Source organism: Lynx canadensis, chromosome A1 (genome assembly GCF_007474595.2).
Source record: "Lynx canadensis isolate LIC74 chromosome A1, mLynCan4.pri.v2, whole genome shotgun sequence".
Classification (NCBI taxonomy): domain Eukaryota; kingdom Metazoa; phylum Chordata; class Mammalia; order Carnivora; family Felidae; genus Lynx; species Lynx canadensis.
The window spans coordinates 137,767,991-137,787,607 of record NC_044303.2 but is presented as its reverse complement, the minus strand read 5'-3'; the positions used below and the strand labels follow the sequence as shown (position 1 = coordinate 137,787,607).

At 36.7% G+C, this 19,617-nt stretch overlaps 1 protein-coding gene across 3 annotated transcripts in view; it reads right to left on the bottom strand.

Moving 5' to 3' along the window:
• The window catches only part of TNPO1 (transportin 1), a 95,476-nt gene that overhangs the window by 40,517 nt on the left and 35,342 nt on the right, over window positions 1–19,617 (bottom strand). For 2 of the 3 annotated variants that reach the window (XM_030322778.2, XM_030322772.2), the window contains exons 2-7: window positions 17,189–17,302; window positions 14,360–14,435; window positions 10,087–10,236; window positions 5,944–6,050; window positions 3,816–3,949; window positions 28–109 (exon numbers count right to left, since the gene is read on the bottom strand). In XM_030322778.2, the coding sequence (XP_030178638.1) occupies window positions 28–109; window positions 3,816–3,949; window positions 5,944–6,050; window positions 10,087–10,236; window positions 14,360–14,435; window positions 17,189–17,302 (663 nt within the window). Of the gene's footprint in view, window positions 1–27; window positions 110–3,815; window positions 3,950–5,943; window positions 6,051–10,086; window positions 10,237–14,359; window positions 14,436–17,188; window positions 17,303–17,435; window positions 17,569–19,617 lie in introns of those variants that run through there. The other variant, XM_030322788.2, reaches the window with a different exon arrangement.

Below are 19,617 nucleotides of genomic sequence, written 5' to 3'. Positions count from 1 at the left end.
GGGGGAAGGGGAGAGAGACAATCTTACCTCGATAAAAGAGTCAATGTGCAACATCAGAGCTTGAGTCCTACTGATGATAAACTGATTGACACATGCAACAGCGTGAGACCTAGAAACAAAATTTAACATTTAACACATGCTCACTGAAGCATTTTCTATTTACAGAAGATTGACAAGAACTTAAATACTCCTCCGTAAAAAAAATTATGGTGTATGTAGAGCCATAAATGTATGTATTTATATATATATGGCACACACATATATGTATACACACCCTGAAAAGAATGAGTCAAACTCTCTGTGTAGCTCACATAGAGTATGAATCTTAAGTGAAAAATGCAGGGTGCAGAACATTAGTACTTCTCTGAAAGTGGAGAGACTCAAAAAGGACATGTGCATATTTTTAAGAGTGGATACCTCTGAACAGTGGGATGGTGGGCAGAGGCATAATGGATATATATAATGGGTACACATTCCTTTAAAACTAAAGACATAGTCAACTCAATGCCATAGCAACTCCTAATGGCACTACCTGTAAAAATATACCCATAATCCAATCACTTCTTAACCACCTTCACTTCTTCCCTAGTCCAAGCCATGATTTCCTATGAGGATTACTCCAATAAGATCACATTATACCCTTGTTCAGATTTCTCCAATAAAACACAATCTATATCTTCTACAAAAGATCAAATGGTAATATTTTAAGATTTGTGGGTCACATAAGACCTCTGTGGCACGTTCACCCCCACCCCCAAACATAACCTTTTTAAGTATAAAATCATTCTTAATTCATATGTTATGGGCTGAATTTGGCCCCATGGGTCACAGTTTGCTGACTATTGGCCTAGACATTCCACTACAGTGTGGTTACTCCCTACGCTTCCTAGTATGATGCAAAGTTTTCTTTTTTGGTCAGTGTAAAAGGCTTGTTCCTAACTCTAGGACCTTTATACTTGTTCCTGGTCTTAAATGTCTTTCCCCTTGACCTTTCAAAGATGTGTTACTTTACTTTGTTCAGAATCTCTACACAAATGTTACCTGTACAGTGAAACTTCTATGTAAAATACCTCTAAGCCCTTACTCTCATTTTTCCACAGTACTTATCATGAAACTATAGTTTTTTTTCTGTCTGCCTCTTCTTCTGATAACCCAAGAGAAAAAGGCGACAGAAGAAGGTACCAGATACCCAATAAACCTATGACAAGATATTCAACATAACCAATGACACAGAAATAACCATCAAGCTCATAATGAAACACAATTTTCTATTTCGCAAAAATTAAAATACATAACAATACTAAATGCGGAATATATGCACCCAGAGAAACTTTTCCTTTGTTAATAGAAAGTATGAATTGATGCAAACGCCCTGGAAAACAGTTTGGGGTTCTTTCCTTGTTATGTGCCCAGTGTCTTAGAAATTCCTCCCCAAAGACTTTACATCTTCCTAGAAACTCTTGCAAATAGACAAAAGGAGACAAGCAAATGTTTTCAACAGCACTATCCACACTAGCAAGTACCTGGAAGCCACCCAAAGGCTTAGGGGGGGTTCAAGGGGAAGACCATGAATAAATTGTGTAAACCTTGTATGAGGTACTATACAGTTGTCAAAACAAATGAGCTATAATGACAAAATATGGACGAATCCTAGCAAAATATTAAATTTAAAAAGTCACCAAAGATTAAGTTCAGTAAAATACTATTTATAAAGTTAAAAACACATACAGATATATATATACATTTTTTTACATATCATATATATTTTCAATAATTGTTTTTTAACAATCCAAGGGAAGGGTCAAGTCAGGATTAGATGTAGGTTGCTGTCAAGACCTTAGCTTTCATTCTGGATGGTAGGTTGGAGTGCTTATTATTAAAAATAACTAATATGTAACTAAAGACTAAATGCAAGTGGGCCAAGATGAGAAGGTCATGAGCTAAGAATGATAACTCAACTTTGTGTATTTCTGGTAGGATTTATAAAAAATCAAGTGGCTCTGATTTTTCAATTGCTTAATCCTGTAATGGATAAAGCTATAATCCTTTGCCTCATTCTATATTCTCAAAGTTCAGCAGTTATTTTGAGATGGAAAACCACTTTTAATAGTACATAAAAAGTATCAGTTAAACTGTATAAATAAGGCATTAAACAATAATATAGAATAAAATATAAAGATGAAGCTTAACGCATTGCTAAAATACATAGCAAATACATTTACCCAAATACATGTTAAAATGAAGAAAAAAATTTAATGGTATGTACAACAGAATCTCAAATGGGTAGTAATGAAGAGTCACTAAACAAAAACATTTCTATATTACTGAAGTCCACCTAGTCAAGTTTTAAACAAATGTCCACCCACAAAAATGTATTAAAATTACAAAACACTGTTATATCTAGTAATGGTATGCCAATTGCCAGGAATATGCTTTTTGGATTTTTCTGTTTTTCTTTCAATTGTTAAGAATTGGGTCACAAAAAAAGTGACTTTCTTAGGAGTAAAGAAAAATATGCAAATAACTATACCTTTTTTCATCACCTTAGTTGAAAGATTAAGAGGAGAAGACTTCCTAGGGAACATGAACTCTAGTTAACTACGTCAGGAAGAGTAAAATGTCATTATTTGTTTGCATGACACTACCATAAATTAAGCATCTATTAAGTTTCCACTGTGAGAACACTGTATTAAGTACGACTTACGATGAAAAGTAATTAAAATTAGATCGAGATAAAGGAAAAAGAAATAAAGAATTTAAGCAAGAAAAAGATTCCTGATTACCCTCTGGTCACACTGTTGAAATGAGAATCCTTCAGAATACAGCTTGGAATCTTGGAATAAACTCCAATGAACATCTAAACAGTTACAGCCTATGCATAAAGTTCATGCAGCTGGATATCTCTGCCTCTGGGATCCTGCACAATTTCTACTTTAAATAGTAATATGGTGTTTGATCATTCTACCTAAAAGCATGAAGCACTGACAATGGGAAACAATAAAAATCAGAGCAACTGACAATCAGAAAAGCACTGACTTTTCCATACTAATGATAAGCAAAAGACAAAAGGAGAATTAAGTGCAGAAAGCAAAAAGAAAAATACAAAAAACACAAAAAAACGAGTAGAGCAGCCTGGGGAACTTTTGGTGAAGTTACAGGAGTCTCACACACCTCAAAAGTGTGAAAGCATCATGATAATTATAGCTCAACAGGACAAGTGATGATAATCAAGTTACTCAAAGGCTAATATTCCAAAATATTTCAACAACTATATGCTAGGCACTGCTCAAGGAACTAGGGATATAACAGGAAAACAAAGCAGGCCAAGGTTAACTTGTGGCCAATTGGCCCTACTGATCTGAATGTACTCAAAAATTCTTCTACCTTCACGCTCAAAGTGTTTTAAATTAGATGTAAAACGCTTAAACTGAAATTACTAAATAATTCAGATGTCGTATTGGAGCAATTTTTACCACAAAGCTGCAAATGAAGGTACCTGTACTTGGCAAGATTCATAAATTAAAACAAAAACAACATGACAACACCCCCAAAACACAATGACTTTCAGCCTTACACAAAGGATCTTTGAAGCATACCATCTAGAAGGTAGAGAACTATCGTATTGGATGAAAATTTCATCAGATAAAGTTCACATTTCATGTGTTTTGCTATGAAAGGAGTACATTTCAACTACTGAAGTTCACCTTTGTGGAATATCAGCATCTTCTGCCAATCACAAAAATATTAGGTAATGGAAAATGAGAGTGGTCAGGCTTACAGTTTACAAATTAATTTGATACTGGCTACACAGATACCTTATTTTTGGACTACTGTGCTTGAAGAACTGTAAAAACTTGGGGATCATGATGTTGAGAGGACGATCTAAAACATCACTATCTAAAATCTCAGCAGAATCTTCACAGATCTTCTGAAGGGCGCCAAATGCTCCCTGTGAAAGATATTTAAATTATTACAATTAATTAAAAGTGACGCCATTTTATTTTTAATGTTTATTTTTGAGATAGAGACAGAGCACAAGTGGGGGGAGGGAGGGCGGGGCAGAGAAAGAGGGAGACACAGAATTCGAAGCAGGCTCTAGGCTCTGAGCTGTCAGCACAGAGCCTGACAGAGAGCTTGAACCCAAAGATCATAGATGATGACCTAAGCCGAAGTCGAACGCTTAACCAACTGAGCCACCCAGGTGCCCCATAAATGAAGACATTTTAAAAGCAAACTGAAGAATATTGACTAATTTGTATAAATGTTTTCAGCTCTCATAAAACCCATAAATTTAGTCATCAATTTTAATACAGAAATCATTTTACCATTGAAGTATCTAAAATCTTAGCTTAAACATAATAGTACATTTTTATCCTAGCATTTAATGACTTAAAATTAAAGGATATTTTGGTTGGGAAGGACTATAATAAATATTATCTAACTGAAAAAGCTCACTTCTCCTGAAATATTCTTTTCAATTTTAGGTCAAAAAGAAGTCTTAATATCTTTTAAAAATTACTTATATGTAAAACCATTCATTGGGTAATGGTGACAAAACATGGTAAACAGGCAAAAAAATTCAAATTAGCAACTATTTCCCTACATCCATTTTACACCAAAGGGGTTAACCTAGAGCTCCTGCCAGTACACAACATGCAACCTACTAACACCTTGAACATCTCATTTATTGCTTGTAATTCCATCAGGAGCAGAAACCTGGTACTTACTTTCCTCGTACAATTAATAGAAGAATACTTTCTCTTTAAAATGTGACTTATGGGAGTGCCTAGGTGGCTCAGTCGGTTAAGTGTCCAACTCCTGGTTTCTGCTCAGGTTGTGATCTCGTTTGTGGGTTCAAGCCCCGCACTATCAGCGCAGAGCCAGCTTGGGATCTCCTCTCTGCCCCTTCCCCCACTCACGTCCTCTCCCCCTCTCTCAAAATAAATATTTAAAATACGACTTCTATAGAAGCTCCAAAATTTCATGATTACTGTAGTTTTAATTTTTTTATTCTTGGTAAGTGCTTTCTAATATTTTGATCTCCTTTCGTGTTGTTACCACTATACCAAAGCATGATTTAAATTTTAATCAACTCTTACTTAATGGCTGAATACAATTACTATTTCAGTTCTTCTGTAATCTTACCAGTGTATTTCCAAGGCATTACTGGAAAATGTACATATGGGAAAGTACATCTTTTTTGTTTTTGTTTTTAGGGAGGGAAAAGTGTGACTTTAAAGACCCCTCTGCTTACTCCCTCTCTCTCAGTCCCTCCTTTTCCTCTTTCAGATCAGGCGACAAACTGCCAAGTCAAAAGGCCACCTGATTTTGTTAGGTTATTTCAGTGCTTGTCCTGTCTACGAGCAAGGCTTGCTTTCTTGAGAGGGAGAGGAGTCCCTGCCTTTGAAGAAGCAAAACACCTAAAATGGTTCCCATTCAAAACAGATTTCTACACAAATGGGAAGCCGGCTAATAAAAGAGATACATAAAATGAGGAATCCACACAGACTCCCTTTCCCATATGGAAAGGTTGCTGTTAATTTGATCAGTGAGTGGCAAACGAGATTATAATTACTACATGATAAAAACTAGATTACATATACTGTGGACATGTCATAAGAGGCACAGAAACAACCTAGAGAAAGCAAAAAAGTAATCATGGTTGGTAAATTTGGTAAATTTAAATCTATCTTTGAAAACTACTACACAGATTAAACAATTGCACTTTCTTGTAGGAATTATAGTAAAGAACCTTTATAACTTAACAGTCGTTATAGAAAACAGTAAGATAAATGGTCACTAATGTAAAGCAAAAGGGTAACTTGAAACTTCTAAGTTTTGAAGTTCTGTGTTTCATAGAATTATTTTTCTCAAAGGTTACAAATACACAACTAGATGAGAAAAACAGAGAAGAAAAAGTATGTAAGAAGCAAATTTCTTTACCTCACAAGTGTTGTAATCTTCAGAATCCAACAGGCTACAGAGTTTTGGTAAGAGGTCAGGCCAATTCTGCAATTCTCCCTTGGAGGCTATGGTTGTAATCAAAATACCTTGAAAGAAAACATACACATTTAGGAAATCTGACTGCATTATGTCAGATACTGCCATGTGAATGCACACATGCACACACTTTCACTTAAATGCCTCAAATCAGCCCAGGACCTCCACACCATGTAAATAATAACGTTCACCCAGGACCCCCCTTTCCACAACAGCACACCTGTAGAAAAACCACAGCATAAATCAGATGTTTCTAATCTTATTTTCCAACACTTTGCCCTCTTTTGTATTTTAACAATTATCTGCACAAAAAGACTACTCTTTTTGTACTACAAAAAGGGCAACAACTACTGCTGCCCTTTTCTAACAATACCAGTAGTTCCCCTCATTAAAATTAAAGTTAACCCACAAAGATTGGTGAACTGGGCTACATTAAAATTAAGAATCTCTGCCCATCATATAATACCATTAAGAGATGAGAAAGCAAGGCTTGATTTTTTTTTGCCAGTACATATACAGAAATACAATTGATTATTGATTTTTGGAATCTGTAATCTAGTTAAATTCACATATTGGTTTTAGATTTTTTTCCTAGATTCCTTAGAACTTTCTATGTAGTTAATAGTGTTTTTTGAATAAAAACAATTTTGCTTCTTCCTTTAAAAAAAAAAAATTATAGTTAACCCTTGAACAATGCAGGGGGTTAGGGGCACTGGCTCCCCTCAGTCGAAAATCCACATATAACTGCTGACTCCCCAAAACTTAACTAATAGCCTACTGCTAACCGGAATCCTCAGGGATAACATAAACAGTTGACTAATATATACTTTGTGTATTACATGTATTGTACTGTTTTTACAAGTAAGCTACAGAAAAAAAAAATGCTATGAAAATCATAATGAAAACACATTTAGAATACTCTATTGTATTTATTGAAAAAAAAATTTAGCCTAAAAACAGACGCATGCAGTTCAAATCTGTGTTCTTCAAGGGTCAAAAGTGTTCCTCTTCTACAGAAGAGTAGAAAGAAATATACCAAAATGTGCTTAATCACTGGGTGATGAGTAGGAGTCTGTTAGTTTCAAACAAAAATACATTAAGAAAGTTGCAATCTGCTCTCTGACTTAAGCTAGGATCTCAGCCACAGACCATGGTAGGGAGAGTGAAAGCAGATGAGCCATCAAGTGAAAACAATCCTGTGCCCAATAATCCCTCTGGTGTGGAAGACCCACACACTTCTCCAACAGTTCCCACTTACGGAACTGAATCACTGTCAAAGTGATCTTGCATCTTGAAGGCTGAGGGGCACACGCTGACTGATCATGTCACCCTGACTAGACTGTTTCAACTGTGTTGTATAGATCAGTTGTGATAGTTAATGAACTTGCAAATATACAAATACATAACACAAAAGTTTTGTTATACACGGTAATAATGCAATAAGTTTTATGTTAGTGTTTTCCTCTGCCCTAGCAAATTTAACATAAGATAGTACAGGATGTTTGATGATTTAGATCTTTTAGTACCATAAGATCTGTATAAACACTGACAGTAGGTGAATTACAAGTACTCCAAACTTCAAAGTACTAATTTGTAAAAGTGAAGAAAAAAAAAAGCGTTGTTACTTTGAGAAGTGAGATATGCAAACAAAATGCCTGGCACATAATAAATACAGTAAGTACTCAATGATCATTACCGTAGCAAATTCTACAGTTTGGGCGTATAAACAGTTTTTCAATTTTCCACTGTTAGTTTTGAGAATGTTGCTCTCAATGGCAAAGAGCTAAAAAATGTAAAGTTGTTGGTCAATATGTACTCTGCACTAAAAAAATTCTAAATTATATGGTAAGGTCATCAATGTATTGATAGCATTTTCAGACATAACCTTTAAAATATTCTAATAAAATCAAGAAGCAGCAAGGCCAATAGTAGAGCTGTTCCTTCTCGCCATTTATTCTTTCCTGAAGTTAAAATATGTAAGAAGTGAGGTAGAGAGAAAGCTCTGGATCTGCCTCAATAAAGCCAACCATGTCTTAAAACAAGCAGTAATAAAAATTAAATGCCAGCCTACAATTTGGCACTAACAGATTGCTGACATTCGTTACTTCTGCTAGAAAAGCATTAAATGGTCAAAGACCAACAAATTCAAATTTAACTGGCCCATATAATTTCAACCACTCCCAAAAAATCTTCTAATGCCTAGCATCCCAGTTAAAAGCGAAAAATTGTAGGGGCGCCTGGGTGGCGCAGTCGGTTAAGTGTCTGACTTCAGCTCAGGTCACGATCTCGCGGTCCGTGAGTTCGAGCCCCGCGTCGGGCTCTGGGCTGATGGCTCAGAGCTTGGAGCCTGTTTCCGATTCTGTGTCTCCCTCTCTCTCTACCCCTCCCCCGTTCATGCTCTGTCTCTCTCTGTCTCAAAAATAAATAAACATTAAAAAAATAAATAAATAAAAAAAAGCGAAAAATTGTAATTCTCAGTGTATATAGCAAAGGTGGGAGTGAAAATTTGTATACTTAGCAATACCTATTAAAATTTTAAATGCTTAAACACCACACTTTGACCCAGTAATGCTACCTCTATGAATTCATTCTACAGAAACGTTCCCACATTGTTGAAACACAAATGACAGTCACTAAAATAATAAAATTACAAACCAACCATATGTTCTTAAACAAGAGAAATAATTTTATATTTGCTTAAAGAATTATCACAGTCAGTGCAATGTAGTCTTTTCAAATAAACTTCCTTGGCAAGATTCCTAATATGTACTGTGAAGATTTAAAAAATTTTTAAAGTCTGGCATACACTCACCATTCTTTTTACCAGTGTCAAGAGCTGGCAGAGCACTGGAAAGGCATAGGAGGGTCCATCAGAATAAACTAGGGATTCCCTTTTGTCAAAACAGAAATGACCTCTACCCATCCCATGTAAAATCAGTGTGCATAATGTGCATAATTAAGACGTTAATATTTTGAGAGAAGCCACAGAGCCTTTGGTTATTTTAGGTAAAAGATGAACTGGGCACTTTTCAAACCCATGAGACAAAAAATACAAAAGTAGAGAACTTTTAATGAAAATGACTGAATCATTATGGAAGTTCTCAGTAACCAATCTCCATTCAACCAACCTGCTAGATTAACAGAAGCGTTCTATTTCTAGGTCCTTGTAAAATTGAGCTGCTTAAGCCCCATAGCATACTGAACACTGCCCATTACTAGGCCCCTCTAGAGTCCACCTGCCTAGTTCTGCTTCCACGAACTGATGTTACCAATAGTCAGTTGTGTTCACTCCCAAACCTATTTACACCAGCTATAATTAAAAAATTAAACATCTTAATTCAATAAACGGATAGTCGTTCTTTCACTCAAGCTGAACACTCTGAAAAGACTAAAAAAACTGCTGTAATTAGACAAAGCAAATATTAAAAACAAGAGTAGAACATAGTAAGATTTAAGGTCCCATTCTTACGTTGTTTTAATAAAATTTCCTTTCCGTGTAAAGAAAGCTTCCATGCATTACACAAGGAAGCCAGGTAACAAGGAACGCAAACAAAAGGCAGTGATCCTACATTAACACCATTTGTTAATGCCCCATTTTAACCAACTTTGATTAAACCAACCACCAGTGAGTATGGTCTCACTAAATAAGGGATTTTACTATAATAAATAATATTACTTCCAAAGCATTTAGAAGTGGCAATGAAAAATTCTCCCCCTCCCTCACAATTCAACATGAAATGGGTAACAAAAATTCCTACAGAAATAGTCTATCATCTCAGGGCACCCGGGTGGCTCAGTCAGTTGAGTGTCCGACTTCAGCTCAGGTCATGATCTCTCGGTTCGTGGGTTCGAGTCCCGTGTCAGGCTCTGTGCTGACAGCTCAGAGCCTGGAGCCTGCTGCAGATTCAGTGTCTCCCTCTCTCCCTGCCCCTCCCCTGCTCACGAGCTCTCTCGCTCTCTCAAAAATAAACATTTAAAAAGAAAATTTAAAAAAATAAAAAATAAAGCTGAAAAAAAACAGCCTATCATCTCAAAAAACAACCCAGTTACAAACAGAATAAGCAAAACTGTAACAGTATAACTTACCTACAGTGGCTCTAATCAGAGGAGAGGAGTCACCAATATTGTTTAAACATTCACTCTTAATAAAGTCTGTTACACCATTTGGAAAGTTCTGAAAATGTGCTTTCACGTTATTCTTCAAAATGAGACCACTCAATGATCTTGTGGGTTCGTCTGTAATAAAATATTATTGAGTTTCAAAGTAGTTTTCATTTCAAAATGTATCAAGGACGCTAACTTTTAAAATACTCCTACTCAAAAATTGATTGCAACGTTCCAATAATTTTGCTATAACCAGGAAAAAAGTATCATAAGTAATTATCAAAAGACTAGCTCCATGATTTGTAGTTCAGGGTTTCTCAACCTTGGCATGGACATTGTGGCTCAGATAATTCTTTATCGGGTGCTGTCCTGTGCATCCTATGACGTTGAGCAGTACCCCTGACCATAGATGCCAGTATTACCTTTCCAAGTTGTAACAAAAATGTTTCCAGATAATGTCTGGAATGTTGCAGGGGTGGAGTGGGTGGCAAGGGAGGACCAAATTGCACTTGGTTGAGAACCACTGACTTAAAAAGTTAATTTAGTTTACATAGGGCCACTGCACACAAGTTTTATTGGGACCTGATATAAACATCAAATTACAGATCTCAAAGTATTAGTGACTAAAAATATCTATTAAAAAAATTAAGTCGACAAAAAATACGGGATCACCTTCACATACAAATAAGTGACGTTCATTTATATCATGTTTTTCACTTGACTCTGAGCTAAAAAAAAAAAAAAAAAAAAGGGTAAAACAATTTTAAAATTTCCAGAAGTTAAATACAATTTACATTAAAACGTTTAGTCCAAAGCTGGGTGTTAACAAATTTTTAAGAAGAAATTTAACACTAGTAGAATGTAATTGATGCTTTACCAACTGACATCACCACCAATATTAGCAATAGTTAGGATCTTCTGAATGCTTATTTGGTACTAAACACTGCTAAATGCATTCCAAATAGTGTGCTTTTAATCCTCAGAACCCCATGAGACAAGAATTATTATCCCACTGCACAAATGAAGAAACTGAGGGCTCTGCCAAAGTCACACAAGACTATCAAGTGAGGAAGTCAAAATATGAACCTCAGGAGTCTGGCTCAAGTCTACACTTGATGCATTCTACAGTATCACCCTCCTCAAAGGACTGGAAGACATGAAGTTGTGGTGAGTAGAATATGCTATTACAGCACTACTGTTTTACACACGTTATTTAAAAAAATAAAATAGCCGTGGGTCGCCTGGGTGGCCTAGGGTTAAGTGTTCGACTTTGATTTGAGCTCAAGTCATGATCTCAGGGTTCCTGAGTTCAAGCCCCATGTCAGGTCTGTGCTGGCAGCACGAAGCCTACTTGGGATTCCTTCTCTCTCAAAGTAAGTAAACATTAAAAAAATAAATAAGTAAAATACCACGAGCTTGTTCTAGTTTGTAGCATGCTGCCATCATCTGATTGGCACTGAAATATTAAAGGGTGAAGCATATGGAGAGGCAAAAGGATAGCAAAATTTCTTTGCTCATAAACCCCACTCAGGCCATCACAGTAATACAGGCTAAAAGCTTTTGTCACCGTCTAGTAACTTCTTTCTGGTTTCAATTACAACCCATTCCAATGAGTAAGTTAAAATGAAACAAAAACACTTCTAAATTCACTTGCAAGTTTAAAACTGCCATATAATAAATGAATAGCCAGATATTTAACTTCGATAAGCAATAATCCTTTTTGTCTTGTTAGCCCTTAATAATTCAGTCAGATAGTTTTAATTCAAATAACATATTTGTTTATAATACACACTATCATTCTTACAATAAATGATACAAGACGAGTTTTAATAGGCCACAACACAAGGTAGAAGTGATTTAAAATTAAAAATATAAAGCATTCTATATTAAAATATTTATCTTCATTAACATAAAAAATATCCTGTCTCCTAAATGCATTAAGAGCCACTGATCACCCATTTCTTTTTTTTTTTTTTAAAGTTAAGGCTTTACTTTACTGGGCCTCAATTTGTTGATTTGTACAGCGAGGGAATTAGATGAGCCTATCTCTGAGGTCTCTTCCAGATCTAAAATTTTCCTCCATGATTCAGAGTAAACAAATTCACAAGAGAAATGGTGAAAAGATTACTAAATAAGCATTTCCACTTCAAGATGTTATTTACGTTCCTTCACTAATAGGATGATCCCAATGCCAGGTTTTTCTTTAAATAGAAAATGGAATATAACAAGCTCATGTCCCAGATAAATAAGGCACAAGAAATATTAACTGTTAAACAAATGTTAAGCTTCTATCGTGTCCTGTGAAAAATGGTGACTAATAAATTGGAGGCAGTTATATCCAACCGCTCGTGATTTGAATTGTTTGCTTTTAAAAATACTTATTTATTCTTAACATCTCAAAAAAGCTTTCAGAAAGAATATTTTAAACATCTTTAATATGTGGAACTTAGGATGTGCAGATGGACAGGACAGAGAATAGATGAACTGGTGAAAATAAATTTAAAATTTTCAAGTAAAACAATTAGTTTAGAAAAATTCATTTCCTAAATATAAAGTTCTTTAAAAAATGAGTAACACTGACTTGATTACAAATTAGTATGTGGGAAAAATAAATTTCTGTATTAAGAAACAAAGCATCAAGTACATTTATCAAACTAGGAATATTAGTTGCTTAATTTCAAGATATGCTGAAGTAATTTTCAGTTTCTTAAAACCCAGATTTAGAAAGTTTTAAAGTTGCCATTACATCCCTCAACCACAAATTAAAATCCCTAAAATTAACATTCAAAATTAATCTAAAAAAATTACTTTACTGTATAAAAATATTAAATCTGATACAAGTATTAAAATCTGTAAGATTAGGAGATTTTATTACACATGAAGGCAATTAACCCCACTAGAGCCTTGGATGTCTAACCCTTACAGACAAGACGGTCTGGCAGTCTAACACAGGGCATTATATAGCTGGAAAAAGTAAGACAGGTAAAATCAGTGTCAGAATCAGTGTCAGAGTGTAAGACTTCCCAACTCCAAGTGCCCTGTTTTTTTTTTTTTCCGTTTGTTTGTTTTTTAAATAATTGCACTATGGCTTCTGAAACACTAATCACTGAACAGGGTATAGTGCTTTCAAGTAGAGGCCAATCAGTTGCTTAATAATAAGTATTTTCACGCCTTTTGTGTGTCTGACAATGTTCCAGGAAGAGAATCTTCAATATTCAGGTAACTCGATAAAAAACAGTTCACTACAATGTAAGTTCCATGAGGGCAGAAATTCTTATTTTTTTGTTCACTTTCATTGCCCCTGAGCCTGGAAATGAAATGGTGCTCAATAAATATTTGAGAAATGAATGAATAAAGTCTAGTGGGAAACACTGACATATATACAATAAAATGACCATATCATTTAAAAATAAAACTAGTTTTCATGCTTTGAATTGCCACAAAAGTAATTGAAGTTTAAAATTATTGTAGACTGGGGGTGCCTGGGTGGCACAGTCAATTAAACGTCCAACTTCGGATTACGTCATGATCTTGTGGTGTGTTTGAAACCCGCGTCAGGCTCTGTGCTGACAGCTCAGAGCCTGGAAACTACTTCAGATTCTGTGTCTCCCTCTCTACCACTCCCCAGCTCACACTCTCTCTCTCAAAAATTAACAAACATTAAAAAATTTTAAATAAAATCATTGTAAAAGAATAGTTAATAAAGTTTCATTATACTGTTTAATATATACAGTTAGAAGTTTTAAAAAAGTCGCAAAAGTTTATAAAGAGAATGGTCCCAATTTTAATTAAATTTTAAAATAAATAGCCATATAAGACTGTAGAATTAATTAATCAAGAATAATAATAAATTCTCTCTGGGTGACAGGACAAGTGATTTTTCATTTTGGTTATATGAACTTTGAATTGTTTTCTATGAATCCACATATATTCAGTTAATGAGTAAATCCTGCATTCAATCTGTTATGACATTCATGTACAAGGATTCAAGCAAAATACCAAAATAGACTCCATAATACTTTTCATTCACAAAATATGAAGGAGTTTATGATAAAAACACCCGATTAACAATCGAATGTTTATTAAGGATCTAAATTAAACTTTAGAGTGGACTCTTAAATCTCTCTGCCCATTCCACATCTGTAAACCAGTGGTTACTATAAAACGCAAACCTTTGAAATTAATAACTCTCAGTATATTTTCATATATCTTGAAGACATTTCCAAGTAGTTTTATCAATACAAACCTCACTTACCTTCAGATTTTAATTTTGTAAGAACAAAAATCAGGTAGTTGTTAAAATCTGGATATTGATTGAGTTGTTCCAGTTTCTAGAACAAACAGTAGTTAAGGAAACTTCTCAATGTATCTAAGGAAGAAATTAAGCATTTTCAATCTAAAATCAGGAATCCCATTTGTGATATTTTAAAACTTGCATTTTCTTAGAAAGAATAAAATTTTCTTACTAAAACCATCAATACACTATTCCAAGAATGCACTAATGGTTATGTTAAATCTCTTTGGTGCTTTATGGCTGAAACATTAAACTTAATACTTTATATCAATTATATTCAATACAACATAAGCCAAGTTCTGAACAGGGTATAGGCTCAACGTAGCAAAAAAAAATTTCAAAAGAGAATGTTTTATTTGAACTTTAAAAACCTTAACCAGAAAGGTATTTACGTATAGAAATAATGACAAAAATGAAAAGCATCGCAAAGAAATGAAAACAGGTCTTTAAAGATCATTTACAGAACTTTATAAAATGGCTTTTCAACTTAGAAATCAAAAATGCTTTTACTAGACTCATTTACTAGACTCATTCTACTGAATATTAAATGCCACTTAAACACAAGTCTGTTATCAAATCTTATTATGTAAGGTCAGTATGAAATTACTGAAATGCAACAGTTCCACAATTGTGCCCCCTCCCCAAGATCTAACATTTCCAGTGACATAAATTTGCAGGTATTTCATTCTGTTGGCAGTCAACAGTGGCATGATACTCTATTATATCCTTCTTCATGCTCTCTTAACCCCTAATTTTTTTTAACACTAATTGTTTTCTTAGTAATATTCAAATGTTTTTATTCAGCAGACCTAAATTTATTTTTAAATTAAATCCCTGATACAAACTCTAGGTACACTGTATTAGCTATTTATTACATACTAGAATACCCTCAATAGGTAGTGGTCAGATTAACTAGCAAAAGCATTCTCTACAAAATTTCCAAAGTCTACTTTCTTAGACCAAGAAAAAAACCAATGGTTTTTCTTTAGTCAATGGCAAAGACTAGCATACTGATGTGGTAATTTTTCATAAATATTTCCTGCTAAAATTTACTTGAGCTATCTATCCAAATTTACTTGAGCTTTCTATCCAAATTTTATTAATGGTCTTGCAAGAGGTAATTAGGCCTATACAAAAACAACAATGAAATAAATGCTTTCCTAAGGTCACAAAGGAACAAGATCGTCCATCATTAGGCACTTAGAAAATATAAAGCAATACGTATTTTTAAATACTATTCGCTTACTGAAATTTAACTTCTTTTGCAGAAGGCATACTATGCTCCAGGCACCCAGAATAAACTATAAATTTGATGGTTAGCCCAAGCACAGTTCCAGGCATATAAAAGGTATTTAATAAATAAGTACCAAAACAGGAATCTATAGTGCTACAGAAAAAAATTACAAGGTGGTTATGGCCTTGGCTCCCTTAAGAAATAACTGTGTCATACAATATCCGTAATTAATTCAATAAATATCAACTTCTATCATTCCTACAGCTATAACAACACAAATTAAGACTGGGCCACCACAGGGTTTCAGATACAAGCACCCACACACCCCAAAACTCTACCCTTCCCTTGGTACTGGCATTATCCCCTTTGGTTTTAAATGAGCAGTATTATATTAACCAAGAAGCTACGTGCTTCCTCCTCTATTAAAGGTTTTAAGTTACAGCAATGCAGTACTTCGACACTTATTTAGCAAAATTTCTCATGGAATTGTATATAATTTCATGTTTACAAGTGTTATTATGTTTAAGCCCTAAAGGGCTTACTTACCAAATTCTAGTTTTGCTGTTGACTAACAATAAAAATCAAGAGATTTTCTGCAAAAAAGCAGACTTAAATTGTTTAAAGAATTCACTTCTTTGGTCTCAACATAACAGGGATAAGGTTATTTATGACTGGGTGAGTAAATTTGTCTCCTTTATCGGATTCAATGATCCGATATTTATTTGCCCACAGTTCAGGGCACCATAGAAAACACAACAGAGGTTTTGCTGCTGCTTTTAACCTTTTCGGTCTCTAAAATCACAGCAACATGACCGCTACCCCAGCAAACTCCTTAAACACTGGGTACCTGAGCAGTCAACCTTTTGAGCCACAGAGACTATTTCACTCGGGAGCCAGGAAGCCTGCAACAGGTGTGAGCACGAGCAGCCCTGGGGTGAGGCCTGGGACCCCCTACTTGTAGGTCTCCAGCACTTTTAGGGCAAGGGCCCTGAAGAAACCCCAGGCCCAATGCGGCGGCAGTTTAAACCCCGCGCCAGCTCCACCCCATTTCTGGTCGGACGCTCGGCCGGCGAGTCCCGTCTGGCACGCAGAGTACTCCACCCGGACTCTCGCTCGACCCGCTGCCCCCTCGGCGCGGGGCGCATTCTGTGGAGCCGGGGGGCCGGGGTCCGCGCCGCACCCGGGCCTCGCCCGCCCGCGCCGCTCTCCGCCCCATGGGCAGGTCAGCGGTGGGCGGGCGGGGACGTGGCGGCCGGGCGGGCGCACATGTAGCTATCGCGGGCGGCGGCCGGGAGCCCCCGCCTCCCGCGGGCCGGAAGCCGGCGGCCGCGGCAACACCCCGGACCCGGGCTCGAGGGCCGCGTGCGCGAGGCGCCGGGCAAGAGCTGCGGCGGCGGACGGGCCTCTCCCCGCGGGCGGGCGGGCAGGCGGACGGAGGGCGGAGGGATCCGGGGAGCGGGAGGAGGGGGAGGGGCGGCGGGAGCCACCCGGCCGCCGGGAGCGGGCCCCGCGCGGGGCGAGCTGCGCGGGCGTCGGCAAGGCCTCGGAAAGGATACTTGTTGCACGGTTCTCTGGATGGTGGTGTCTGGGGACTGGGACTCCTTCAGCAGCTGCAGGATTTGCTGAAGCCCTTGCTCGTCAGGTTTCCACTCATACTCCATCTTGGTTTGCTGCAAATAAAGCCAGACACAGGAAGAGACGGAGCAAATGTTACTCCCCGTGCACAGGCCCGAGGGTTTCCCGCGCCGAGCAACCCCCTTTTCCCCGCCAGAACGACCCCTCTGCTCCCCACACGCCTCGGACCTGCTTGGGGTGCCCCGAAAGAAGTCTCGGACGGCGAAACCCGGGGGAACTGATCCTAGCAGCTCGGCCGCCAACGTCTGCTGGTGCTGCTGCTGCTGCTGCCGCCGCGGCCGCCGAGCGCAAGGAGCCGACCAGACTGAGTCACCGCGAATTTGCAATCTGGCCCCTAGATCCGCTCACGGGAGCCCCCTGGGTCCTAGTGCCACGCATTTTTCTCCAACCCAACCTAACTAGAGTTCCGTACAGTTTATTACTGATTTAAGGACTAATCAGAAGTCGAGTCCTTATCAAAACCCCGGAGAAACACCTGAAGAGATCTGATATGGGGTATTAGTTATTTTAAGTTAACATGGTGAATAATGGAAAATGACTGAAATAGAGGGAAAAGCCTGGTAATTCCCCCGACAATTCAACAATACTTAGAAAAAATAAAAATGCTTACATTTCAACTCGATATAACTGGCACTAATAGTCTAAAACATTAAAAATATATTGCAATCACAACCCACATCTTGATAAACACCAAATACTGCATTTACATTTGCACGTGATTGAAAAAAACTGCATTCTTTTATAAACTTAAACTTTTGAACTCTTAACTGAAATAAATTACATCTCAAATAACCACATTTCACAACTAAGGGCTTTGGTTGGGATGAAGGAAAAACAAGACAAGTAACGTAATTTTGTAAGTGGATGGTGTTTAATTCTATTAAAGTGTTCTCACATACATTTTCTCATTTGATTCTCTAGCCAACCTGGGGACGTATATTTGACCCCATGTGCCAATTAGGGATCAAAAAGGTCTGAGCAAAATTACCACAGTTAATTAGCAAAGACTGGGCAGAGTATAGGTTTCTTAAGCTACTAAGAGTTGCATTTGCTACAATCAGTTGAAACTATTATATCAGTGACACAGTTTCATTAAAACTAAATGCTTAGACAAAAACAAAACTTAAGTATCAAGCATAAATTATTTGTAAAAATCAAACTGAGTATGCTGAAAGAGAATTTTTCATAAGGCTTTACATGATGGTTTGACAACTGAAATTAGTCCCTCCCTAGTAGGGGTTAAAATTACCTGACCTTACTGTAGGTCTCTAGTTAGCACTGTTTTTCTTTCCTTCTTCCTTTTTTTCCTTTCTTTTTAAAACTTTCCTCTCTCCTTCACCCTTATTTTCTGGTTAATATCCTGTAATGTGGCTTGCTCACCATCTCCTATGGACTTCCTAAATGACCCAATGCAAAAAACTGTTCTTACTTAAAACAAACCTCCCCCCCCCCACAACGATCATCTAAACATATCTATTAATATTATAATGTTTTTATTCCAGTCTTTATTCTGTGTGCTTATATGTACTTTATATTTTATAATGGGATTGCTGTTTCTTGCCCAACTTCATATATTAAATATTTATTGAAAGTATTTTTTAAAAACATGATAGTACTCCCTTGTATTGCTGTGCCACAATTTTAATACACTTTCAAATACACATAACCTGTACAAATCATAGGCATACAACTAAATGGGAGTTTTACAAACTGAAGACGCCTGTGTAACCAATGCTCACATCAAAATATATTATGATCATTACCAGTACCAAGGTTTCCATTGTACCCAAGTCATCCAAAGTAATTCCTATTATAATTTCTATCATACAGATCTCTCCTTCCCTCTTCTTTTTACTTCAGAAACTTGTTAACAATTACAAAAATGACAAGAAATCAAACAATATGGTTGTGCACATAAAGTTAGTTCAATCCTACCTCCAAGCTTATGTCCACGACAGAATCAGTATTAAGTATGATATTAATCCTGCTACACCTTTCTGTATTCTCAAACATGCATATAGTTCTGGTTTTGTTTTTTAATTTTTTTTTAACATTTATTTATTTTTGAGAGAGAAAGACAGAGTGAGAGCAAGGGAGGGACAGAGAGAGACGGGGACACAGAATCCGAAGTTGGCTCCAGGTTCCGAGCTGTCAGCACAGAGCTGGATGCAGGGCTCGAACTCACGGACTGGGAGATCATGACGTGAGCAGAAGTTGGAAGCTTAACCCACTGAGCCACCCAGGCGCTCCCATCATTCTGGTTTTGTTTTAAAAGCATACTACATACTACACTTTATTAATGCTACAACTTTTAAACACATAATATACCATCATTCCAGGCCTATATGTG